Source organism: Balaenoptera physalus (assembly GCF_965194825.1).
Source record: "Balaenoptera physalus genome assembly, chromosome: 2".
Classification (NCBI taxonomy): Eukaryota; Metazoa; Chordata; class Mammalia; order Artiodactyla; family Balaenopteridae; genus Balaenoptera; species Balaenoptera physalus.
The window spans coordinates 164,827,068-164,854,564 of NC_138883.1; the positions used below are offsets into that span (position 1 = coordinate 164,827,068).

The following is a 27,497-nucleotide window of genomic DNA, read 5'->3' on the forward strand; positions in this document are numbered from 1 at the left end:
TGCCAATGATTTGTATACCTAAAAATGGTTAAGATGGAAAAATTTTATATACATTATACCACAGTTTTTTACAAAAGGAGGTTAGAGAGCTTGAAACATTTGGGAGTCCATTTGGGATCCTAGTGTCACTTCGGGAACACGGTGAAATCGAGCTGGAAAGGATGTTGAGAAGCACAAAATAGTGGGCTAAGATCAATATCAATTAGCAGTAAAATAGCTGTTATCTAATTGTAATTGTAATTGTTCATTTTAATGACTCACTTTAGTCAACATTTGCATATAAAGACATTTAAGGAAAATTCTACTTTTAAGAAATGTTCAGAATATTATACTGCATTCTTTCTGTTTACTTGTTAAGACTGAACAGACATGAATCAGTTGAAACAGATTTGTTTACAAAGAACTTCAGAAAAAGACAAGTGAGAAAATAAGTTCAGTCAAATTATATGCTGAGATTCCTAACAACTCAAGTCAACTTCCATGTACGTTGTTTATTTCTATTTTAAAGATTAAAAGTGAATAACTCATTAGTTAAAAATTATGCAAAGGGGAACTGAGGAATAGATGACAAAGCTGTTTTAGGTAGGAGCAGGCTTCATGAGCTTAATGAGTTGAAAGATATGAATATTTTATGCTGACATGTTAAATTTTTAAAAGTGAAGTGTATTAAAAGTGAGAGAACCAGTGTATTTTGTAAGTCTCTTAAACTTCTTAAAACATACAAATGTTATACTATTCTCTTCTACATTTTCAAAGAATTAAATTAGATATTTTAAACTTTACATATTTTTCTTCCTGTGATTCTCTAATTCTTTCAGATTTATTACCCTCCTAATCCCCAAAGTTTTCAGACTGTTTTTAAAAAAGCAGGGTGGATGTCAGCAAAAATAGTAGAGGAAGGACCTCTGAACATTTGTTCTTCCATAAAAGCAATTGGCAAAATTATCAGAAGAATCTTTTCAGAATTCTGGAAATTAACCAAAGGCTTGCAGCAACCCAAGGAGTATTAATGCAAGAAAAATGGTTGACTCTCAAGAACAGTGAGCTTTTGGGCATTTTATCATGTTCTAGCCCTATGCTGCTCTCCAGCTCAGTGGTAGCTGTAATAGGTAACATTCTGCATTCCCGGTGCAGCACGGCATCTACAGCAGTGAGCAAGTAGAACTGGATCTCTTTCAAAGCCTTATTTCCAAAGTATGGTCATTATTTTACCTGTCTGAAGGGTCCCTGGAAGACCCACTTTCAAGGCTGACTTGGAACACACCCTATACTAAAAGCCTTCTTCCTTACATTGCAGTGAAAACAATTAGTCAAGTACTTTATCTTTGCAGCTGCCTGGGGAGATTGATAACTATTGGGGAACACAGATTAACCAAACATCTTAAGGAAAACCTGAAGAATGAGATGCCTATAGTGGCTCTCAAAGACTCAGACATATATTGCAGGGAATCTAGAAGGCCACATGCATGTGTAGAGCTATGTGCCTGCTGAGGAAAGACCTTAGAAGACTACAGTGCCTCATCTTTGGCTGACCATAAGGCCATGGTCAGCAGAAAGTGGGAACTTACAGTGTAGCTGAAAATTAATCTGGCTGAATGTTGAAAGCATACAGAGTACACACAAGCCCCTCAGCAAAGACAGAAAATTTGGTTCCAGTCCTTTAAGGAAACCTGATCAGCAACTGCGAGGCCAACCAAGTAGAGACTTAAGTGGCCACATGTGACAAAGAATACAGATTTCACATTAGTACAGGAAAATCACTAAACAAACAGCAGTGGCTATAGAAAACAGCAACAACAAACCCTGGGTAGAGGATATCATCTGATTTACAGGTTGTCACATTATTCGAAATGTTCAGTTTGCAAAAAAAGAAGTTTGCCAAGAAGCAGAAAAGAATAGCCCACGCATGGGGAAAAGCAGTCAATAGAAACAATCTGAGGAAGTGCAGATGTTTTCATTAGATGAAAACAAAACTTTAAATCAGCTGTTTTAAGTAATGTTCAAAAGAGCTAAAGGAAAGTATGCCCAAATGAGTTTTTATGAATTATGAAAATGGTATCTCAAATAGAAAATGTCGATTAGGAAACAGAAATTATAAAAAGGAACCAAATAAAAATTCTGGAGTTGAAAAGTATAATAACCGCTTGAATAATTTACTAGAGGGGTTCACCAAACAATTCTCAGTAAATTTTAAAATACTGAAATCTTTTTCTGAACACAGTGGTATGAATCAGTAATAGGAGGACAACTGGAAAATTAACAAAATGTGGAAATTAACACACTCTTGACTAACCAATGGATCAAAGAAGTAGTCAAAAGAGAAACCAAAATATATCTTGAAACGAAAATGAAAACACAATACACCAAAATTTATGGGATGCGGGAGAAGCAGTTCTAAGAAGGAAGTTTATAAAGATAAAGGCTCTATTAACAAGAGAGATCTAAAATAAACTACCCAACTTTACACCTCAAGGAACCAGAAGAACAAAGTCCAGTTAGTATAAAGGAAGGAAATAACAAAGATCAGAGCAAAAATAAATGAAGTAAATAGAAAAATAGGAAAAAAAAATCAATGAAACTAAGAAGACTTTTTTGAAAACAAACTTTTAGATGACTTACCAAGAAAAAGAGGACTCAGTTTTATAAGTCAAAAGGGAGACATTGCATTGGCTACCACAGAAATACAGCAAGTTGTAAGAGACAACTATGAGTAATTGTATACCAACAAATTAGACAGTCTAGAAGAAATGGTTAAATTTCTAGAAACATACAGCCTACCAAGTTTGAATCCTGAACAAAATCTGAACAGACCAACAGATTGTATCATTCATCAAAAACCTCACGACCAAAAAAAGTCTATAATCAGATAGTTTCACAGGTGATTTCTACTGAACATTTAAAGAATTAAACAGCAATTATTCTCAAAAAAAAAAAAATTGAATACAGTAGGAGAAAACACTCCCAAACTATTTTAAGAGGGTAGCCCTACTCTGATACAAAAGCCAGATAAGAATAGTACAAAACAATAAAAAATAAAAAACTACAGACCAATATCTCAGATGAATATAGTTGCAAAAATACTCAAAGTATTAGCAAACTGAATTCAACACATTTAAAGGATTATACACCATGATCAAGTGAGACTGATCCCTGGAAGTCAAGGATAGTTACCACATGAAAGTCAATAAATGCAATACACCACATTAGTAGAATGAAAGAAAAAAACATATGATTATCTAAATTAAGACAGTCAGTTAGATGGTTTACAATCCTAAGATTCATATGGAACCACAAAAGATCCCAGATAACCAAAGCAATTTCTTCTTAAGCAGGAAGCATCACACGTCCTGATTTCAAATTACATTACAAAGCTATAGTAATCAAACCATAAAAAGACACAGACCCGTGGCACAGCATCAAGAGCTGAAGACTCTAGTTACTACTATCAGGAATGAAAGTAGACATTACTACCAAACTTACACAAATGAAAAACAAGTTTAGGGGGATATTATGACCAATTGTATGCCAACAAATTAGGTAACGAATTGATACATTGTGAACAAGATACAAAATACCAAAACAGACTAAAAAATGAAATCTGTACAGTCTAATAACAAGTAAAAACACTAATTAGTGATCAAGATAGCTTTCCACAAAGAATAACCCAGATCCAAATGGCTTCATTGGCGAGTTCTACCAAATGTTTAAGTACGAATTCTTCAAACTGTTCAAAAAAAATAGAAGAGGGAATACTTCCTAACTTAACGAAGATAGTTTTATCCCGATACCAAAATTAGACAAAAGACAATATCACAAGAAATACAGATCAGTATCTCTTAGCAGTATGGTTGCTATAATTCTCCAAAAATATTAGAAAATTGAATTCAGAAGCTTAGTAAAAGGAGTATATCCCATTACCAAGTGGAATTTATATCATGACTACAAGGTTTGTTCATCAATATACTATACCAATAGAATAAAGGGAACAAATGCACACTCATATTGGTAGATGTAGAAAAAGGAACTTGACCCAACATCCCTTCATGATAAAAAAAACACTCAAGCCAGGAACAGAAGGTACCTTGCTCAACCTGATAAAGGGCATCAATGATAAACCGACAGCTAACATTACACTTAATGATGAAAGAACTAAAGCTTTCCCTCTAAGAACAAGACAAGACATCCATTCTCAACACTTCTATTCAACATTGTACTGGAGGTTCTAGTCAGGGTAATCAGGCAAAAAAAAAAAGTCCAGTCATATTCAAAAGAAAGATGTTGAACTATATTTGCAGATAACATGATCTTACACATAAAAAACTATAGAATCCATACATATTAAGAAACTATTAGCATTAATGAGTTCAGCAAGGTTGCAGAATACATGACTAATAAGCAAAAAATCATTTGTGTTTCTCTATACCAGTTGTTACTGGCTGAATTGTATGCCCTCCAAATTCATATGGTGAAGCCCTAATACATAGTACCTCAGAATGTTACTGTTATTTGGAGATCAGTTCTTTAAAGAGGATATATTAAAATGAGGCTGTTAGTGTAGGCACTAATCCAATCTGACTGGTGTCCTTAATAAGAGAAAATTTGGACATAAAGAAAGAGAGACTTCAGGGATGCACTCGCACAGAGCCAAGATTATGTGAGGGCACTTAGAGAAGGCAGCTATCCGCAAACCAAGGAAAGAGGCCTCAGAAGAAACCAAACCTGCTGACACTTTGATCAGTTCCAAAACTGAGAAAATTTATGTTGTTTAAGCTACTCAGCATGTGGTATTGTTTTGGCAGCCATAGCAAATTAATATGCTAGCCATGAACAATTTAGAAGTGAAATTTAAAAATTCCATTTATAATAGCATAAAAAACACTTAGGAATATATGTAACGAAAGTAGTACAAGGATAGTACACTGAAAACTACCATTTTGAAAGAAATTAAAGACCTAGATAAATGGAAAGACATTGCATTTAAATGGATTGCAAGATTTTCAAGATTTCTTATTGTTAAGATGGCAGAAGTCTCCAAGTTAATCTACAGAGTAATTTTAATCCCTATCAAACTTCCAACTACTATTTTTGCCCAGTAACCAAAATAGCTTGCTACTGGCACTAAGATACACATATAGATCAATGTGATAGAATATCCAGATATATATCCAGATATATCCAGATATAAACCAGTCTATGGCCAATTGATTTTCAACAATGATGCGAAGTTCATTCAATGAGAAAATAATTTTGTCCAAAATGGCTGAGACAACTGTATATCCACATACAAAAGAATAATTTTGGTCCCCTTCCTCACACTGAATACAAATATTTAAACAAGATGAATCGGAAACCTAAAAAAATTTAAGAGCTAAAACTATAAAACTCTTAGAAGAAAACAGGGGTGTAAATCTTTGTGACCTTAAATTAGGCACGGGTTTCTTATATATGGTGCCTAAAGCAGAAACAAAGAAATACATTTAAATTGTATTTAATCAGAATTTTTAAAAGATGTGCATGAAAAGACTATCAAGAAAGTAAAAAGGTAATCCATACAATGGGAGAAAATGTTTGCAATTCATATATCTGACAAGAGCTAGTGTTCAGAATATATGAACATTTACATCTCAATAATGAAAAAAACAGCCCAGTTAAAAAGGAGCAAAGGGTTTGGATAGGCAGTTCTCCAGAGAAGATACACAAATGCCCAGTAAGCACCTGAAAAGATGTTCAATATCAATAGTCAGTAGGGAAATATAAATCAAAACCACAATGTGATACCACTTCACACCAACCAGGATAGCTATAATTTTTTTTAAATGGGAAATAACAAATGTTAGTGAAGATGAGAAGAAATTGGGCCCCTCATACATTGCCGAGAATGTAAAAAAGGTGTAGCCATTATGGAAGACAGTTTGTCATTTCCTCACAGAGTTAAATAGAGTCACTGTATCATCCATGTATCCACATATACTGTGCAAGTTGTACATGATGTTCATAGCATCATTATTCATAATAGCCCCAACGTGGGAACAGCTCAAATGTCCATCAACTGCTGAATATATAAAGTGTAGTATATCCATTCAATGGAATATTATTTGGCAATAAAAAGGAATACAGTACTGATATATGCTACAGCATGGATGAACCTTGAAAACATGGTAAATGAAAGAAGTCAGACCCAAAGTCACATGTCATATGATTCTTTTCATGTGAGGGATCCAGAACAGGCAAATCCATAGAGACAGAAAGTAGCTTAGTGGTGGCCCGAGGCTGTGGGGGAGGGGAATGGGGAGTGACTGCTCATGGGCATGAGGTTTTTTGGGGTGATGAAAATGGTTCTGGAATTAGATGGTCCTATGAGTATACTAAAATCCACCGAATTGTACGCTTTAAACAAGTGAGTCTAGAGCTATGTCAGTTATAAATCAATAAAAAATTCATATGGTGAAGATGAAAAAGAGAAAAAAGAAAACAAGATGAATGCGAGGTGAGGAAAGGAAACGCAGTAGAAGCCATCAGGGTTGAATATTAGTCATGTGGTGGCATGTGGTGCAGAGCACTTCAGCAGTTAACACAAGGCCCATGATCTGTGCTGGGAATAATAGCCTCCACCAGGGGCTCTGCAGAAGGACAACCTCTGCGAAACGTTATTTCCTGTGGTTCAGACATTTTTTAATCAGTTCAGAAAAATCTCGGTTGACAATGTCCACAACAATCAGCATTTTCAGAACTTTTCTGAGTGTTCCATATTAGGTATTGTGCAGCATATTCCTTAATATGTTTCATTCATTAATGCCCTTACCCTTTTTAGGTGTTGCTAGGCTGCACCCTGCAGGCCTGTGTACCTTGTAGTTGCCCAGACCCGAGACTGAAGGAGCCTGAAAATGGCAACAGAGAACGATATTGGATAGGGGATCTTACACGTCTGAAACAAAGGGTCCTGGAGCAACACCTCACCGTGTACAGCAGACGGGACAGGGCAGCCATCTTCACTACTTGGGGAAGGAGGAGGCTACCATTTATAGGGGGAATTGACATCAGGTTTGTTCATCAGTTACCAGGGAAACCAGCAGCGTGGGCACGTCTTTTACAGCCCCTCCGGTTAATGAACGTCACAAGGGCAGATGTTTCTCTTTAATAAATGAGCAGGCGGCGCCGTTCTGGCCTAAGGATTAGAACAATCACTAGCTGGGGGAGAGGGCAAGCAAGTTCGTATAAGTAGGGTGCAGGTGAAGTAGGGACCGGTGGACGAGGGGATGTAGAAAAAGCAGGAGAGCAGCCATCTTGAGTGGCCTGGCCGTACACTCCACCCTACATACCCCACACCACCTTTACCATCTTGGTCCACCCCCTTCCCCAGTATACCTAGGTCAGGTGTGCAGAGGCGTACTGCAACCAAGTACCACAGAGACAATACAGACAGAGTCTAAGCGGTGGGCAAACTTTGGAGCCAGTCACTTATTGACTCAAGTTTTCATGGACGTCCACAGGAGGAAGACAACGGCATGTTGCCATAGACCCTGCAATCAAATTCATTTGGCAGTGAGGCCATCGTTGTTACCTAGCCCACGAACAGATTCCCTCCACTTAGATGAGAGATGAAATGTAAGGTATTTAACAGGCACAATACAGGGATCATGACCATTAAGCAAAATACAAGCAGTAACAGCATTCTGAGATAATACCACACCTACCTGTGGCTTTTGTCGTGGCCTGCAGTACCACACCACCCGTCCACACTCAGTCCGCACAGTTGATGTCAAATACTGGAGAGGCGGAGTAACAGACCACAGGTTAAAATAATGGTGCTTTTCTCCATTATGGGGCCCGGATTAATTACCTTAGTAGTCTTAGGCGGGGCCGGGTGGAAGACAGGTGAGATCTGTAAGTCCCTTTTGTAATTCTATTCCCCACACAGGGCAGCAAACCCAAACTACTGAGGACTTACTTGCCAGTCCCAGGGCCATTTTATAATGTGTTTCTCGGGGGGTAGATTCTGTGGCAAGGGCAAAAGTGAGCCATTGTCCTGACCTATAATCAATCGGCAGCGGTCCTTTGGTGGTCAACAGTTGAACTCGGATGGTGTTGACTAGTTGTCTCTGGGTTAATGTGGCGTAGGCACTGGGATGATTGCTCCTGGAATGTTCGGTTATAGATTTCGCATCTCAATTGTTGTTTAAGTAGTCCTTTCATCGTTTCAGTTAGCCCAGCAGCAGTGGAGTGGTAGGGCAGGTGGAAATGCCAGCATATGTCATTTTTAGAGGCCCATTCCTGAACTTTGTGGTGGGTAAAGTGGGTTCCTTGGTCACTATCAATGTCGATGGGAGTCCTGTATGTCGTGCACAGCTCTTCTAGACCCTGAATAGTGGGTTTTTGCATTGCTCGATGACTTACGTAGGCCTTTTATAATGTCTTCCACCTGTTGTAATGCATTGTAGCCTGCATATAGCTGTTGTTCGCTCACACTGTATCGTTGCTCTGACCATTGCCATAGCTATGACCAAAAAAGGGTAGTCTTATCATTTTGCCATTGTCACAGGCCCCAGCCAAACCTGGGTAACTGGCCATGTCTAATTCACAAGTCTGTTCCTGAGTTATTATCCCTAAAGCCTGTGTCTGTAATTGTTTAGGGGCGGTGGGTCAGGGGTATGCCTGTATTTTGTAGATAATCCAGGTCCTTGCGTTCTGTCTGTATTCACCAGCCATCCCTGTGCAGTCAAGATGAACCATGAGCACGGGGCTGCTACTCTTAAACTTGAAAGAGACTCTGAGGTTAACAGGCTATTATCAACATAAATGGAAGAGAACGATCTCTCTCATGGTCGACAGCTGCCGGGGGCACGCCCACGCTAGCGGACTGCCGCCTCGGGATTGCCTCTCACAACTTTGGGGCCCCACGTGCTAGTGGACAGCCACCCCAGGCTTAACTCCACAAGTGTCCATTCCCTGTTCTTATTTCCCAACATCTCAGTGCTCATGGGAGTTTCCCTGGTGTCCTGACTTGTTCACCAACTGTTGTGCTGCACTCTGCAGGCCTGCAAGCCTTGTATCGTAGTTGCACAACCTGGACCCTGAAGAAAGAGCCTTGAGACAGTGACAGAGATCAGTAATATTGGATAGGGGATCTTACCTGTCTGAAATAAAGGGTCCTGGTGCAACGCCCCACATGTACAGCAGACAAGCCACAGCAGCCATCTTTACTGCTTGGGGAAGAAGGAGGCTACCATTTATAGGGGCAATTGATGTCCGGTTGGCTCATCAGTTACCAGGGAAACCAGCTGGCGCATGTCCCTTACAGCCCCTCAGGTTAACAACCATCATGAGGGCAGATGTTTCCCTTTAATAAACTAGCAGGTGGAGCCAAAGGATTAGAACAATCACCAGCTGCGGCAGGGGGCAAGCACTGTTCACGTGAGTAGGTGAAGCAGGGACCGGTTGAGCGGGGATGTACGAAGAGCAAGAGAATAGCCATATTGAGTGGCCTGATCATACAGGAGTGTACAATTCCATTTTAATAATTTGATTTTACTATTTTGAGCTGCACATTTTTTGCACTTTGCTATTTACTGGTCAAAAAAACTTCAGCTAATTAAGATTCAGAAAGAAGACAGTATAAACATGTATGCCATTTTAATGCAATATGTTATTTCATTATGAAAGAGGCAAATATAATTATATTTTAATTTCATCTAAATAGTAAATGTACTATTGATATGAGGATAAAAGGCATTAAGTATTCTTGCATGCTAAATGTCCCTGTAAACAAAGAGTGATATTAGCTGTTATGTAATTTTTTAAAATGCTTATTTCATTCAAAACACTCTATTCATAAAATTTTTACTTAAGATTATGAAAGAGCAAAAAGCTGAAATATCCATCAATAGTATAATGAAATCTTGGTTGATTCTGAAAGTCAGCCAAGATGAAGGAATGAGTCTTGTAATTGAGTACCAGAGGTAAAAAAAATTAGCCCTATTAAATGAGGAGAAAGAGGAAATGCCTTAGACCTAGAGGAAGGGTCATAATATTAGATTAGGACTGAATAAAAGCAGTCCACTACTAGCAATTTCCCTTTACTTGACAGCAATTATAGAAAGTTTTAACAAATTCTATTAAAATGGACAAAAACTATTTCCTAAAATAATAATAGATTACAATAAATACTAAGTACTCCACAGCCTGTATTACATCTCAGTTTTTTCAAAACGAGCTTGATGGTTTCTTGAGTATCCTGTTAGCCAAGTTTCAATTTGGGAGAGATGATAGAGTTGGAGGTGGGATGAGATGGGTAATTGTAATTACCTTTATGCAGATAGTATTGCACTTGGAATGTGTAGAAATGGCTTTGAAGGTTGGTGTAGATAAGGGGTTGCGAACAGGTTGGAAATCTGTGCAGACTTTTGCTCAGGTGCTAATGTCAGCCCAAAGTTCTCTGTTGGTGAGAATGATTCTGATATAAAATCTTAAGATCTTAAAGGAGAGTGTTCAGTGAATTCCAGACCTTTGTCATGGACAAGGAACTCAAGTGCTGCTCCTTTGTGATTCCTGATTCATTTGTTCCTCGAGAGGTTAGCTAAAATTAAGCCAGTGAGTAAAAAACAAACAAAAAACCCCCAGCAATTCAGTTCTTACAACTATAGTAAATAGAAACAAAGCTCACTCTTTATAACTCTTCTCTTTAGTCAGATGGAAGATGAAACTTCTTCCACAGAGATATCTTCATTTCTCTCCATGAAAGTGAAATAGATTATTCTGTGGTGAAACATATATGGCAAACTTAGATCATTTAGGCCACAAAGTATACTACTTTTAATTAGCCAGGATTTTATATGAGTAATAAACTTTCCATTTCACTCTGAACATACCATCCTATATACATTTTAGTTGTTACTTGCTATATAATGTAAAGGAAAAATAATTTTTTTTACAAATAATTATTGGTTGACATTTAAGGCAATGTACCAAAGCCTAACTTTATTTTGATGTTGTTCTTTCTTACTTAGTTCTGAGCACTAAATCATCATGCATGATTGATTTTTACTTACCTGCGTCTTCTCCCATACTAAAGTATTTTCTATGTGGACAGCTCTTCAGAATAAGATTAAGATATGAGTAAAATGAAACAGGACCAGTGAGATAGACAAAACACATAAAAGCCTCTTCAGACTTACTCTGAATTACCACTTGACTCCCTTTCGATTTTTGGCGTCAAATTTCCACTTAAGGTATAAAGCTTCAATCAGGAGGGCAAAGCATTGCTGACAACAAACAAGAAAATAAACACTGCTAATTTGCACATATAATAATAAAGGAGAAAAGAAAGAAAATGATACCAGGGAGAGGCAGGGACTTGTTTCTTCTCAGAGAAACAGGAAACACCCGTTTTTCTACTGTGAAAGGGGAGGGAAATATTCCAGACTAAAGAAGAGTTGCTTTCTTGAAATGGCTCCTCCCGGGTCCCCATAATTTTGCATATAAATGGGAAATGGAGCTGTACTGAAAGTTTTAGGAAGCTTTCTGCAAGGATTCGTGAAGTAAGCGAGGTCAGTAGGGATACAGACAAAAAAATCGACGTTAATTAAATGACAATAAGATTTTGATAGGAAGATTCATTTTTCCAACTTACTGTTAAATAAGTATCTCAGGCACTCAACTTTGGATGTAATGTTACATAGAACTTAACTCTTGGTTGAGCATAAGTAAAAGAACCAGGTTTTCTAAGTAAGGTGAGGAGGGGGAAATCACCTGGTTGGGAGAAAGCTCAGGAGAGAGGAAGTAGCACTAAAGAGTGTGTATCCATGACGAGTATACATATTCCAAAATAAATAGCAAACTGAGTACTGGATTGAGGAAAACATGCTACACTTCCTGTTTCTCTTCTGCTCACCAGCTAAGGAACCATGAGAAAGGCATTCTTTCGGCATCAAATTGGCAAGAGTAGTTTATCTGGATCCACTTCCAGTGGGTACTGAGACAAAATTAAGGTGGTATTGATGGCACCCATACATTCTTTAGAGCATGGAAAAGACTGGACAAGAATAGACTAACAGGACCTTTTGCTCTTAGAACACTGAAGCAAATTCTCCATTTGATTTAGGACACCCTCTCTCTTCCTTTCCCTCTCTTTAATTTAAGAAGCACAAAGTCATGTACTTTGTGCCAGGCACTGTTCTCAATTCTTTAATTATTCAGTGTTAACTCACTTAATCCAATACAACAACCTTATAAGGGCATAACTACAATTCTCCCCTGATGGATGGGGAACTGAGGCACTAAAAAGAATATTGCTCAAAGCCATATAGCTATTTAGTGGGGGAGGTGGAATTCTAGCCCAGTCTGGTTCTAGAATCTGTACTTTTTTAACCAATATGCTGCTTTCCTTCCTTTCTTTGTATTTACCCCTTTAAAATAAGGTTAACTCTGCGAAATAAGGTGTAAACTTTCTGAAAGGGCTGGAAAGGGTTAACGCTGAAGCACTTCCGCGAGCTGAAAAAACAAAAACAAACCAGCCAGCGAAAGCCTGTTAAAGCCCCCGTAGGAAATTCAGTGGGCCTCCTGTTTCTTTAAACTCTCGCTTTCGCTCCCGCTGACACTTTACAAAGCCGCAGCGGCGGGTCCAAGCTGCCGCGCGCCACCTTCCTCCACCCGCCCGGCGGGCCTGGGGTCCGAAGGGGCTCCGCAGGGTCAGTAAGCGAATACGGGCTCAGGTTTGCATTCTTCACACCCCAGCCGCCGCCGCACACGCCCTCCCGGGAATGGCGAACTGTAATTAACCCTGTAGCGCCCAGGAAGACCACACCGGCGGCGAGCGCCCGCAGGGTCGGTTGCTGGGCCGCGATTCCCCGCAGGCGGGAGCGAAGGCGGCCCAGGGCCAGGTGGGTGCGGGCACCGCTGGCCCGACCGCCAGGGGTGCGAGCCGGGTGCGGGGATGGCGCCCGGGCAGCGCAGAGGTGCCGTCCGGCGCGCCCCTCCTAGCTCAGCTTTCTCGCCTCCTCTCCCGGCGCGCCAGGCCGCCGGCTGCCGGGGGGCACGCCGGGCTGGAGTCGCCCTCTCACTCCCCCTTGCCTTGCTCCCCCGGTTTAATCTCTCGGCGACTCCTCTGCCAGCCCCGAGGAAAGTGCAGCCATTGGACAGGTCGGTGCTAGCTGCCGGTTTCGGGGAGGAAGGTGGGAGAAGCCTGGAGGAGCAAGGGGGAGGGAAGCGGGGGGTGGGGGGGGAGGATGCAGCGGCAGATCTGGCAAATTGCGAGCTGCCTTCCCTCCCCAAAGTGTGGAGCTGGAGTGCGGGGGAGCGCGGCGGCGGCGGCGGCGGCGGCGCCTCCTCCGCCACCAAACTCCGGGGCTCGGCGGGGCTTGGGGCCACCTCCTCCTTAGCCAGGAGGAACCCTCTCCCGATAGGTTTCAGCCTGACTTTTCCCTCCCCATTTCTTTCTTCTTCCTCTCTCTCTCTCTTTTTTCCCCAATACATTTTTCCTGCCTTCGGACCTCAGACTGCTGCAGCCCGAGCCTTCCCAGGGCTCAGCTCTGGGGCTGCTCATCCCTCCGGCTGCGAGCACGGACGCGCGCCCAGCGTCGGGGCGAAGAAAAGAAGAAAAACTTGTCGGAGGGGTTTCGCCATCCCACAGTGACACCCTTCCCGCAAACCCAGACCTTCCGCGGGGGCCACCCTAGGACTGGGGAAAGTTCCTTCCGAACCGACAGCCCTCTTGGATTTGGACAGGCACCCGCGCTGGCTGAGGAATTAGATCTGTTTTGAACCCAGTGGAGCGCGTCGCGGGGGCTCGGAAGTCACCGTCTGCGGGCACTGGGGTGGCGCTGCTTGTGCGAAACGGAGAGTTTGCCAGCCCCAGCTCAAGTGGCCTTTCGTCTCTGCAGTTGTTGTGTGTCTGGGGTGAGGGCTGCGAGTGTCGTGGCAAGTTGTGAAGAGAGACCTGGAGGTCCGGAGAGGACCGCGCTCCCCTCGCGCTCCCTTCTTCCTCTTCCCGGCTCCCGGGTGTGAAGTCCCAGAGAAATTTACAAAGGCCTCTGCATCCCGCCGAGACCAGTCTGCAGTGTTCGGCCCCGTTGTCCCCGTTCCCAGCGGGAGCCCCGGGACACAGGGTGCCGGAGAAGTACTGGCGGGGAAGGGGAGGGAGGTCGCGGCAGCGGCATGGCGAGGTTCCCGAGGGCCGACCTGGCTGCTGCAGGAGTTGTGTTACTTTGCCACTTTTTAATGGACCGGTTTCAGTTCGCTGAAGGGAAGCCTGGAAACCAAGTCAATGGTAAGATGCACTTTCGCTTCTTGCATTTGTGCCCAGCTGAAGACCTCTCTGGCACCCCGTTGTCAACCCACTCCCTCCCGACCTATGCCCTTGGCAAAGTTGTTGCAATTGCATTTCGACTAAACTTGGGCGTCTCAAATGGGCAGAAGAATGTTGGCTGGATGAGTAGGGTGGTAGGGTCTGGGGGTTAGTTATCTTAAGGATTTACCGCTTGCTTCACCTGAGCGGCTGGCAGGGAGTGGTCCTGACTCCCCGGACGCGCCCAGAGAGCGCTCTGGTGTTAGAGCAAACCTTCCGCGGATACCTCGCCCAGGAGCTGGCAGCCCGGGCTGTGTCCTCCCCGGCTCCGCCTCCTTCCCTGCTGCCGGGATAAACTGAGGGAGTACGTGATGGGGGCGGTAGGTGGTGGACGTGGTGGCAGCCGGGGATTGCAGAGCTCCCCTCTGCTGGAGAAGATTCCCTGGGGCTGCACCTTCCTCCCCCAGGCGATCCCCACCTCAGCTCCCTCTTGCTGTCGGGGGCTGAGCGGGCGCTGGAAGTGGGGCGGGGTGGGTGCAGCGGGACTCGAAGGAAGGAGGTGGCAGCGGAGGGGCGGGCGCCCCTCTGGAGACCAACCACTGGCCCCATTGTCCTCCGCTGGCCGGCTTCGCAGACAGGCCTGAACGTGCAGGGCCTCCTCCGAGTGGCCTGATATTGCCCCCACGCGGAGCCCCAGCCCCGCACGTTCCCAGGGGTGGCTGCTGCAGCCAGGTGCGCGTCCCTCCGGAGCCGCGCCCCCCCGGGGCGAGCGCGGAGCCGGCGACGCCGCCCTGGGCCCGCCGGCTCCTCCTGGCGAGGCGCTGCTGAGCCGGAGGTCCAGCTGCCTTCCGGACCCTGCCCACTGTGAACCGGGTGCCTGCTCCCCGTTTCTGCCCCTCGGGAAGAAATGGATAGACTTCGAGAGGAGGTGAATGAGCAAAAACACTTACAGGGAAAAGAAAAAGGAAATAAAACCTTGTTGATGAGGCTAATCAAGGTTTGCTTTTGTTCTGTTTTAATCCTGAGGAGGGGAAACGGTAAGTGATTCCTCAGGAAGTATACTGGCGTCCGCAAATGTCAAAGCTGCCAGTCGCAGATGGAAGGCTAGGGAGAGCACCTGGGGATTCCAGGTGAGGTGAATCTTGAAGGGAAGTCCTTGAATGAATATTACCGAGCTGAGACAGCCGAAACACTGTGTCTGCCCCTGGTGTAAATTCTTATGGAGAAAGCACAGATTCTGACTCTGCTCCAAATTATGATTGGAGGGTGTGTGTGTGTGTGTGTGTGTGTGTGTGTGTGTGTGTGTTGGGGGGCGGGGGGAGGGCAACAAGATGACAACACTTTTAAAGCTGTGAATAAAACGCAAGTTTCCTGGATGTTGATTTGTCTTTATCACATATAATGGCTCTGCATAGATGGACATAGGTTGTTCTTGACTAGGTATTATTTATATCAATAGATCATACCTTCTGTGTATTTCTCTGATACATTTCATTGGTAAAAAAAAAAATAAGACTTGTCTGGGAAGCTGCACATGTATTTTAAAAAGTGCAACAGTAGTTTTCATGGGCATCTTCATGAAATAAATAAATGCTTCAAGAAAGCAATTTACTTCTTTCCAAAGGAGGTTAGAGAGGTGCGTGTGCCAAAAATGCATCCCAAGTTGTTTATTTGAAAACCTCTTTGGCACTGGAAGTAAATAATGCATTTACAGTAAAAAAAAAAAAATAAAAGGTCAGCAAATGTTTATTTTTTTCCTGAACTTTTTTTCATTAATAATATGTTACTGAGAAAAGAACAATACATACAATAAGTTTACTATTCTGAGTTCTCAAATTGAGGATAAAATTTACTGCACTCTAAAATTGAACATATAGTTAAAAGCCTTTGCTTTGGGGAATATGAAATACATAAATTGTTCAACATAGATCTGCAGGTATTATAAACCAGTATTTCTGTTGGAAAACTAGAAGCCCACATCTTTACAGGATTGAGTAAAAAAGGAATAGTTTTATATTTCTCAGCAAATTTTTTGAGATTTATTACAAAACGAAGTAACTTCTTTCCTGGATATCAGTCTGCATTAATTTTATTAAATAATCTTGGAATTAAATGGTTAGCCTACTGTAATACCTAAAATACAGCAATGAAATGGAAGAAAAAATATAGTTTCCTTTGTAAAATAGTCTAGCTAAGAAGTTCAATACAGGAAAAATTTTAAAAGTCCGACAGTCTTGGAATTCGGCATGTATCAATCAGGATTTTTTTACAGACATTTTGGCGGGGGGTGGGGGCAGGGGAGTCTGATTTCATAAAGGACATTTTTTATGCATTCCTTTAGAAATGCTGCAGTTGACTTTGTTGCCACCAGAGGGCAGAGAAACCACTAATTTCCTTCCTATTCTCTCCCAAACCTGAGATGAGTGATCGTCAATATTTTGTCTTTCCTATGTGCAGTATTTTTTGATATTTCAACTTAACATTCGTAAATGAGTAGCAATTTAAAGCAATGAGAGTTTATTATATTTCCCATTTTCGTTGGAATTAAATATTTATTCATTTAATATTTATATAGTACTCCCTACATGTAGACTTACACCACACGAATGTATTCAAGGTATAATAAGTACAGTGGAAAACCCCAAGTACTCTCATTCGCAACACTGTTGGCAATTATTAACACGTTGTGGAATTTCCAAGAATATACTTTAAAATTATCTCTCGTGATTGAAAGTTCATTATATAGTGAATTTTCTTTTAGGATTGAATGTATTCTATGTATATCTGAAAAGTATTTGCCCACGCTAAATAGAATACCTCAACCAATGTTTAGAGAAAAATAAGCTTAGAATAATGTTACATTTTATGAATCTTAAATCATTTCCATATTGTTATACATTCATCTTTATACCCTGAACTGATTGAAAAACAGTTTAGTAACAATGTCAAAGGAGAAAGATGCAGTAATATCTTGTAGAATTCTAAAATTTAAATCAGGAAAAAAGGCCTAAAATATGTAGTTATATTTTGGTCTGATTATTGCTCTTAAATGTGATTTAATGCAACAAGGAAGTTCATGACCACTATAGAGAGAGCAATAATAGTTTAGGACCCCAAGGAATTTTCACTTTTTAAACTTTCTAATATTGCTGTGTTCTAGAAACAAGTAGTTTATTTTTAGCAGATCGTTTACATTTAGTTGTTTTTCTAGTTGGATATTTTCCTATTATTTTCTGCTTTCATTAGAGTTAAAAAACTTAGTTTGAAATATTACTAATTTGTGGAGTTTGCGATAAGAGTATCTCTGTTGAGACTTACTGTCACTAGTATAAATTTTCTAACTATATGCAGACATACCTGGAGCAAAAGATTAAGACGGGTTAATTCAAGCGAACATCTCTATAAAATGGACATGGGTCAGATTATTAGAAAATCACAGGTTTCTTTAAATCAATGACTCTTGACTGCATACAGAAATTTTTTAAATATAAAATGTGAGAGTCTCTTTCCTTTAGAGGATAGATAGAAGTTGAAGCCTGAGGTTGGGTAAGTTTGGAATGAGACATAACTGTGATCTAGAACACTTAATTCAGAAATAAGGTTTGAAATTCATGGATGTTTGCAGAGAGATTTGGGATTATTACAATTAGGACAGTTTGTGCATTTCTTAAGTTTGATCTTTAGAAACAGGTTCTTACCAAGGAGAATATGCCTGAGTAAAACTTAGGAATGGAAAATACTAATTTGCTCCCCACGGATTTCCTCTCTGCAAGAGTCAGATACTTTCATGCAGAGATGTAGATACTATGGATTCTTTTCAATAGTTTTGGTCTCAGTTTTTTGCTTCCTAAAAGGTATCTCCTATTGTAGAAACAGTATGTTTATGAAGATGAATGAATTGGTCAACTGTGACCATGAGATCTAAAGTCTTGAGTTGGTTCCCCACTACATTCAATACAGTCTCTTCACCATGGCCATTACCGTGAGGCCTCAGACTGCTTTTCCACCTCACCCTCCCCTGCGCGTTTTTCACAGTCTAGCCAAATGAGGCTCTTTGATGTTCCCAGAGTATGTACCAGGTGCTACCACCTCCATGCCGTTCCTCCTGCCCTTCCTTCCCTAACCCATCTCCACCCATCCACCTTCCACTTTTTCTTACAGGCTTATCTCCAGTGACACCGTTCACAAAAGGATGAGGTGGCTCAGAACCCTCCGAGAACTCTAGGCCTTTTTTAAGGCACTTGTCTGACTCTGCTTGGTATCGTAGGAGTTTGTTTCCTTCTCATTTCGGCATCTCTTTTTCATATATTCCTTTAGACCATATCAGGCTCTGTTGTCATTCACTTGTGAATCCCCTGTGGCATCTACCACACAGGCATGCAATAAATAGTTGTTGAACTGACTGAACCGACTGGAATTACAGTTCAAGCTGGACTGTTGACTAGACTGTCACCTTGGGAGACTTTCATACTTCTTGCTCTATTTATGACTTTCTTCCATAAGTAAGATGGAAATGAAAATACAGTGGGCTTCAGAGAACAGTAGTTTAAAATGAGAGAATAGGATCCAGAGGTCTGTCATAATGGTTCTGCTGGATGATATTTACCTTAAACCTTCTGTTAATAGATAGAACTTTCAAAAAGTTCATTCTGCCATTCTGCTATACTTCTGGTTTCTGACTGTATTTTCAGAAACCAGAAGTATAGTTCTTAATCTAATACCTTAAAGTACAGTGTGTGTATATATATGTATATGTGTGTATGTATACATAATATGTATATATAGTGGTGGTGCTCTGTTTTCAGTGGAGACGAACACCGTTAAATAAGTTTGGTTCTTTGTGAAATTACTTTTGTACTGAATTGTGCTTAGGCCTCATGCCATTAACCTACACTGAAGGTGGCTTTAAAAATATAGTCTCCTAGAACTTGTTATGGTGGCTGTTACTGGGGGAGGTGGTGTGGTGCAATGCCTTGCACAGTATCTGCTCCCCAAGTAACAGAGAGAGACAGACAGACACAGAGAGAAAGAGCTTGTGTCTTAATAACAGATATAGTTGGTCTTCTTCTGCACTGGTTTGTTTGCATCTTCTGGACATTATAAATAGTGACCAGAAAGATTAGTTTTTAAAAAATGTGGTTTTTTGAAAGCTCAGAGCACAATTTGTGGCCCACGTCCAACAAGTATATACACCTTCCGGCCTGCATTTTTTGTACTGGTTTACCTGGGTCTTCATCTTATCTTTCCTACTCTCACTTAGCTTCGTCCAGCTTTTCTCCCTTAAAATCTTGTATTTGTTGTAGAGATGGGAAATAAGTAAATAAAAAGCAGTCACCATAATACCTAAGGTTGTATATTACAGAGTTGCTTTTCTGCTTTCTTTTAATCTGACTAACTCCAGTCCTTTGCCTTCATTCTGAGCACATATTTATATTTCGCAAAGCTTTAATTATCTCTTCACAGTATTCCACTCTGAGAAGTCTTTCTTCTTCACTGAGGTTCACACAGGATGTCTTCCCTCACTATCCTCCAGACAATGATTCTGTTCAACTGAGGAAGTTGCTGCAGAATGACAGACTAAGTAGTGATGCTTTTACTAAGACAGTTTCTCCCACGATTTATTGTGTCATATATTGCCTGGCCAAATGAACAGAATAATATCTGAGAAAAGAATAGAATATAAAGTATTCTACATTGTACTGTAACCAGACTTTGAACCCATTGCATATTTTTTCTTTGGTTTGTTTTTATTTTGCCCTCTTTAATTAAAAAGGTGGTAAGATATGGATTGATGGTACAGATAAGAGTATTTAAATAGAATTAGAGGTCTTGTCAGGAGCCTGTTAAAAATTGTAGATTTGAACATGGGGTCAGAAACTGTGTGACCTTCCTTGAAATACAGTCTTGTAATCCCTTCCTCCAGAGGCCATCCAAACACATCTAAGCACTAGTAACTCTCCTTACCCTTCCAAATTAAAATCAGCTGTCCTCACTGTTTCTGCTTCAGGCGTTATAGTAGAAAGTGGCCAGTGATTTTGTCAAGAGAGGGTCATAAAGGCAGGGATGCAGAATGACTTCCATTTTACTTTTCTGGAATCTTATGACTTAGTTCCTCCCTCTTCCTCCACCTATTATTTTTCACTCATTAACTGGAAAATTTCCCTAGAATACATATTACTCAAGGTCTCATCCTGCTTAGCTGATTGAGGCTATGAGACTATAGAGAGACTAATGAGAATTTGCCCTGCGGATAAACTGCATAGGAATCAGAATATTTAAAAGCCAATTTTCTACATATTCTACATTTTCTACATATTCAATTTTCTACATTTTCTACATACTGGAGTGTTCAGTGATAGGAGAAGTCTACATAAAACTGATAAATTCTCTCTCAGCTTGCTGCTTGGTAAGTACACCCTGGTTTATTTAGATGAGGATGATGTGTTCTTTGGTCCAGTTGGAATATGGAACATTCAACATGCAATGATGTTTTTTAGATAGTAATAATATCCTTCTGTGTTTATATGTATCTGTTTGTAGCAGTAGCTCCCAACTTTTTCTCTCTGAAACCGTAATTTGGACCCAATAAAATATTTATTTCCCTAAACCCTAAAAGGGAAGTAAGACAGGCAGAATTTATCATTTTACAGTGTGGAATTCATAAGTAATAATGATTTTCAAGAGGTAAAGTAGTCCTGTAGGTGCATTTAGGGTATAGCTCATGCTAAGTCTATATACATTAACATACATATTTGCATAATTCTCTCCAAGATACAACTTAGACTGCAGCTACCACTGACCCCATGAACCTGATTATTCAATTGGTATATTCTTGTTTGTTTGTTTAAAAGAGCCCATTGACCTTACTGCAGGCGTAGCAGTATCTGACTTCTTTTGGTTGCCCCCTCCCCTTCTCCTTTTGTTATCCGTTTCCTTCAATACGTTGAAAAAAGGATCTATGAAGAAATTACATCAGTGTAATCTGCATTGCAAAATATTCATGAAAAAGTGTATATGAAGTAATTTTTGCTATACTAACTCATATTTTAAGTGCACATGGGTTCCTGATATTTAAATGAATCCTGTTCTGAACTTTTAATTAAAAAAAAACCTCTTAATTATTTTGCTAGTCCATAGTTTTATGTATAAAATTAGGTATAGTGACTACATATGCATACTTCTTTCAAGAATTACATCATCTGATATTAGCTATTTAATTTATTTATTTTAAGTGAAGTATAGTTGACTGATATTAGCGATTTTAATTGTGACTTTATTTTATTTTTAAAAATTTACTTATTTATTTATTTATTTTTGGCTGTGTTGGGTCTTCGTTTCTGTGCGAGGGTTTTCTCTGGTTGTGGCGAGCGGGGGCCACTCTTCATTGCGGTGCACGGGCCTCTCACCATCGCGGCCTCTCTCGTTGCGGAGCACAGGCTCCAGACGCGCAGGCTCAGCAGTTGTGGCTCACGGGCCTAGTTGCTCCGCGGCATGTGGGATCTTCCCAGACCAGGGCTTGAACCCGTGTCCCCTGCATTGGCAGGCAGACTCTGAACCACTGCGCCACCAGGGAAGCCGCCTGGAATTTGTACCTTTTAACCACCTTTGTCACCATACAAAGATGTTACATTATTATTGACTATATTCCCCAAACTGTACATTTCATCCCTGTGACTCATTCATTTTGTTAACTGGAAGTTTGTACCTCTTAATTTCCCTCACCTGTCAGTGCTGTTTTGAACATTGGTGCTGTAAATATCCTTGCCTACATCTCTTCATGTTCATATGTAGGACTTCTGTTTAGAGGTAGAATTCATGGGTTATTGGGGCTGTGAATGTTCTGCTTTAAAATATAAAACCTGGGATAAGCCCTGGTAGATCTTCCAAGATAAAGTACTTCAAAGATAAAGGCGTGTGGGACCCTGGTAATTATCCCTGTGCAGATATCACAGTCTTAATTACTTTAGCTTATAACAAGTCTTTACGTCTGGTGGGACAAAGCTGTCCTCCTTCTTCTTGATCTTCAGAAGTGTCTTGGCTATTCTAGAAGGCTCTTTGCTTTTCCATATCTATTTTAGAATAAACTTTTCAGGTTTTGCTAAAAACTCTGTTGAACTTTTGATTGAAATCACATTATATCTCAGGGTCATTTGGTAAAGATTTCAATTTCTGAACAACTTGGAGACGATGTAATTTCTTTTCTACAACAGCTAAAAGCCAGAACAAGTACCACTGCGCTTCATAACAAATTGTTAATAGCGGTTTTTTGGCAAGTGACCTTTTTTCATTGAAATTATGTCCTTAGATTGAGTGCTAGTGCTGTTTTCCTGATCACATCATGATACTAACCATACATCTAATTGTTTCTTAGGAAATAAGAGGGGAAAACCATAGGTTAATTAAAATGAAGAACCCAACTAAGGAAAAGAATGTTAATTCCTAACTTCTTAGGAACTACCACACATGACAGGTGGTTGCCAGGCAAATAAACATGGAAATGACACTTCTACAGGGTCATTCTAGTAACCTATCTCTGGACCAGCATAGCCGTACCAAGCAAGACTTTAAATTTGCTGCTTCATAAGAATTAGCTCTGATGAGAATGGTGAAATCCTCTGGATTTAGGATTCTCCTTCATGTTTGCTCTTTAGCTAATTAATATCAATTCCATGGCCGATTTACATTGAATGAGAGTACACTTTACAAATTGCTACCATTTAAAGATAATAGATTTATGATTTTATTTAGACTGTAGGCATTTATAAATTAAAGGTTTGTAATTTGCTTGATTTGAAATTCCTAACTTCATCTCCATCTCAGCACAGTTTAGAACTGGCCATTGCTCTGAACTCATGCATACTGATTTGGATATTTTTAAATCAGGAGTAAATGGACAAGCCAGGCAGGCTGTTTCATTTCTTTGTTATTTAACCTTCATTATCTTTTTAACATCTGTGTTCATTTCAGATATTTTTAAAAACAAGCATGATTCAAAGTCATTTGCAGATGATAGTCTCATTGTCTGGACATTGCAAAACAGCTTTATGCAGGAAGCCAGATTTGTGCAATCTCAGTTTTCTCAAGCTGTTTTTAGAAGAGCCGTTTGTAAAATAGGCACAGCCAATATGAAGCTGATTTTTCTAAAACCAAGCATGGATGTTTGACTTGAGACTGTCTTTCTGTATCCCCAGTTCCCTTATCCTTGCTCTGGCAGGCACTGTCATTTCTAGCCTAGTTCATTTCAATAGCTTCCCACCTTCCCTCCAACATAGTCCTGCTGGAATCCATTCTTCATTCCATGGCCTGAAAGATCTTTCTGAAATGAAAATCTGTGTCACTCCTCTGCTGAAAATACCTTCCTGTCTTCCTAAGGGTCTCGCCCTAGAGGTCAAAGCCCTCAGTAACCTGGTCCTGGTTTACCTCTCCAGGTTCAAATGCATCACTTCCTCCGTTATACTCTCCCAAGTTTCCCATACTCTTTCCCCAAGAAACTGCACATGCCATTCCCTCTTCTTGGAGCACCCTTTCCTCCTCTTCTTGGCTGTTTGTCCTTCAGGTCTCAGCTTCATCTTGATTTTCAGCATTATTGAATCATTTCTCAGTGTTTCTCTGCCAGGTCCAAGTCTGAGATGAGTACCTTGCCAAAGTGCACTCTACACCTCCTCATCCTGTCACTTATCGTCAGTGGTGTAACAGGCCGTGCCTGCACTTGACTGTGAGCGGCCCAAGACAACAGGCTGTATGGGACTGATCACCACTGTATCACTAGCTCCAAATATAGGAAGCCCTCTTTGAAAATTTGTAGAATGGAGGAATCTGATTAGTGTTCCACTTTGTATGATGGTACTACGTTTGTTCAGATTTATCACTCAGGCAAAGAGTTTTGTTTGTACCTTATTTCTACATATTTCTTTGGGCAGAATTTCTCAGTCATAATTTCTTTAACATGATACCTGGGATTTAAATACCCATGATTAAAATGTGTAGAGAAACCAGAGATTGAGTGGCTTCAGAGTAAGGGAATTTGTCACATGCGTTTGTGAAGAACTGAGAATTCATTTACAAATGATGGTTTAAGAATGATCAAGTCACATAGTAAGCTGGGAAGAACAGAGAAAGGGATACTTTAATGATTTATAATCCAGCAACTTGAATTGTCTGATAAAGTATTAAAATACATTCATTTGTTTCCTTGGAGAGAATTCCATAGTTAAAAAAAAGACGTATGGATAAACAATGAATGAAATAGAAATTAGAGACTGAACTATGAAATTTGCATGAACAGCTTTCCAGGTATTTCAAAGCTAAAGATGCAAACTGGGAAATGTTCCCTGAAATTAGATACTTACAAGAGTTCCAGATACAAACCATTGGGCGGCCTTTGAAACATTTTTTCAGCGAAAGAGTCTTAAAGGTCTCTTAATACTGCATACATCATCGCTTTTGTTAGGTCATTAATCTGTACCCAGAATGTGAATTAACTCATTGATGTGAGTTAAGTCTTTCTGAGGTCTTGAACATGACCTACTTGCTGAAGTTTTGGTCAGAATTTTTCATATACTCAACAACTTGTATTTGTTACTCTCCAAGCACATTTTTCTCACCTTGCCTTTTTATTTACTGCTTTCCTAGAAACACTCCCCCAAGTTCTTCCTATATTCCACACATTTTATGGAGTGAACATCTGATAGTTTTATCTGCTCAGTATCTCTTACCCCCTTCTTCTGGTAACAGTACCTTCTCATTCTTTGGGAATGTTCAGTCTTCTAGAAACAGCACCTCACCATCATTTAGGAATGTCACCTCTCTGACTCTGTGTTGTTCACCTGGGCCTTTTATCATAATGTCATGCTTCTCCAGACAGTTCAGCATGTGTCCCAAAGGTGGATACTCATAATAACCTTTCATCTTGGACCTCAGGCCAATTAATTCTTGCCTAAATGTTATCTACACATTCTAGAAGAGAGAGGGTCTTTTTAAAAAAATTATTCTGGGGGTTGCTGCATTGGGAAGATATACATCTAAAGCCATCTATAGATAGTCTTAGACTTTCTGATAGCATAAATCAGAAAATTACTGTTTTTAGTTGAGATGTATTACTTGCCACTGAAAGAGTCTTATTTTCAATTATATTGTCAAAGTTTTCAATTATATTGTTATGTGAATAATTATTTGATTGAGGACTATTTCTCCTACTAGATTGTAAACTCTGTGAGGGTAGGAACCCAGTTTGTTTTACTTTTTTGTTTTCTTAGCACTTTTCAGAGTGTTTGGAATACAGAAGGTACTCGATAAGTATTTGTTAAATGAAATTTTTGAGTAAGTTCATTTGGGAAGTGTCCTCTCAGTGACAGTTAAAATAATTCAGTGCTTAGACATTAGGTGAGATTTATCAGATGAGTCAAAAGTTGGCGACTGCAATCGATTTTTCCCTGTTGGTTTTCTTAAGTAATTTTTTGTCCCTTTCTCATTTTACAAATTAAATTCTCTTACCTGGGTCTTATTTTTCTACTCTTTCTTCATGTTTAATTTGGTGTCTTCCTTTTATTTTCCCTGCAGTTCCTATTATTTTATTTTTCTTATGGATCTAGATATACATTCCAGGAAGTAGAAAGGAGAAAACCTTAACACATCATAGCTTTTGTCAGGCCATTAATCTGTACCCAGGATTAAGAGGCAAAAAAGCATTAGGCAGAAAATAGTTGATTCATAGCCAGTGCTTATTCATTTTATTTTTATTTTTTTATTTTTAACTGTTTTTAAAATTTATTTATTTATTTTTGACTGCATTGGGTCTTCGTTGCTGCACGCGGGCTTTCTCTAGTTGAGGCGAGCGGGGGCTACTCTTTGTTGCGGTGTGCAGGCTTCTCATTGCAATGGCTTCTCTTGTTGCGGAGCACGGTCTCTAGGCATGTGGGCTTCAGTAGTTGTGGCTCGCGGGCTCTAGAGCGCAGGCTCACTAGTTGTGGCACGCGGGCTTAGTTGCTCTGCAGCATGTGGGATCTTCCCGGACCAGGGATTGAACCCGTGTCCCCTGCATTGGCAGGCGGAATTTTAACCACTGTGCCACCAGGGAAGTCCCATTTTATTTACTTAATATTTTTTTATTGGGATTTTCCAGACCATTAAAAATTTAAAAAGAAAACAAGAATAGTAAGATTACACTTCAGCATAACACCCAGCACATAGTAGCTTCTCAATTTAAACTTGGTTGACTTACTTACTGAATAAAGCCCCCCAAAGTCTGTTTTACTTCTAATTTTAAAATGCATTGACTCATTCCTCTATCTATTCACTTATTCAATAAGTAATCAATTTTTTAAAAAGTGAATGGAGGAATAAATCGATGCCTTTATTAGAAGTGAAATAGGCTTGTGTAGGTTAATTGGAAACCTAGCCATTCTATCTCACATTCCTTACCTGTAAGTTGGGGACTGCCATATATTACACATTTATGTGTGATGCCTGCTTAAAATATATGACATTTCCATGATATGATTGAAATCCATTTATAAAGTTCTGTTCGCCTAGTAGTTTTCATATTAGTTCAGCTGTTCCTCCAATGGGATAATTTTAGTTGGAAGATGTTTTTGTCCAGTCAATTTAATTTCATAATTCACTGTTTTAGATAAAAGTAAAAAACGGTTTCTATTCTTAAGTGATGTGATCTACAGGGAAACACGGACATGGACATAGCATGAGTCTAGTAGGAGAACTACGGCAGGGGTCTGGCAGGGGTGGGCTTGGGGGCAGACAGCATTTGATTGCCTTATGGTTGTGGAAGGAAGCTTCTGATGCCAGACAGCCTTGGCTTGGGTCCAAACCTTGGCTCACAGTTCACTGGCTGAGTGACCTTGTACGAAAATATTAACTCCTGGAGCCTCCATTTCTTCATCTGTAGTAAGGGAACAGAATTACTTATCTGCAGTGACAAATTTCTGTTCTCTGCAGGTTTGGTGGGGTTGCCACAGAAATATAAGGAAGTGTGGAAGCAGTAGGTTGAGGGAAGACCTTAAATAAGGGCAAAAAAGGAGGGCAGAGCCAGGGAAGGAGTTCTCCACAGCATGGTGAGCCGACTGAGGAGGCTTTCAGCACTAATTCAAGATACTAACTACTGAGGTATCCATGTTTCAAACTGCCTGAGATAAAACCATAGCATCTTTGGTACAGTAGTAATCACACGCAGTGGTACTGTTGCAGGTGTAGGAAGAATTAAGGC

General features: G+C 40.3%; 1 protein-coding gene and 1 long non-coding RNA gene across 6 annotated transcripts in view; one reads left to right on the forward strand and one right to left on the reverse strand.

Annotated features, from left to right (window-relative positions):
• Nucleotides 1-12,325, reverse strand: part of LOC309655023 — a 69,272-nt gene extending 56,947 nt beyond the window's left edge. Inside the window, exons 1-3 of one of the 2 annotated variants that reach the window (XR_014260545.1) lie at nt 9,131-12,325; nt 7,949-8,494; nt 7,695-7,766 (exon numbers count right to left, since the gene is read on the reverse strand). This is a non-coding gene — a long non-coding RNA (uncharacterized lncRNA). Of the gene's footprint in view, nt 1-7,694; nt 8,495-9,130 lie in introns of both variants that reach the window. The other variant, XR_014260546.1, reaches the window with a different exon arrangement.
• Nucleotides 12,326-12,545: 220 nt separating this feature from the next.
• PLXDC2 (plexin domain containing 2) overlaps nt 12,546-27,497 on the forward strand; it is a 416,967-nt gene continuing 402,015 nt past the window's right edge. The window contains exons 1-2 of one of the 4 annotated variants that reach the window (XM_082449772.1): nt 12,546-12,683; nt 13,490-14,260. In XM_082449772.1, coding sequence (XP_082305898.1) covers nt 14,149-14,260 — 112 coding nt within the window. In that variant the 5' untranslated portion in view covers nt 12,546-12,683; nt 13,490-14,148. Of the gene's footprint in view, nt 12,684-12,713; nt 12,876-12,915; nt 13,135-13,250; nt 14,261-27,497 lie in introns of those variants that run through there. The other 3 variants (XM_082449774.1, XM_082449773.1, XM_082449775.1) reach the window with 3 other exon arrangements.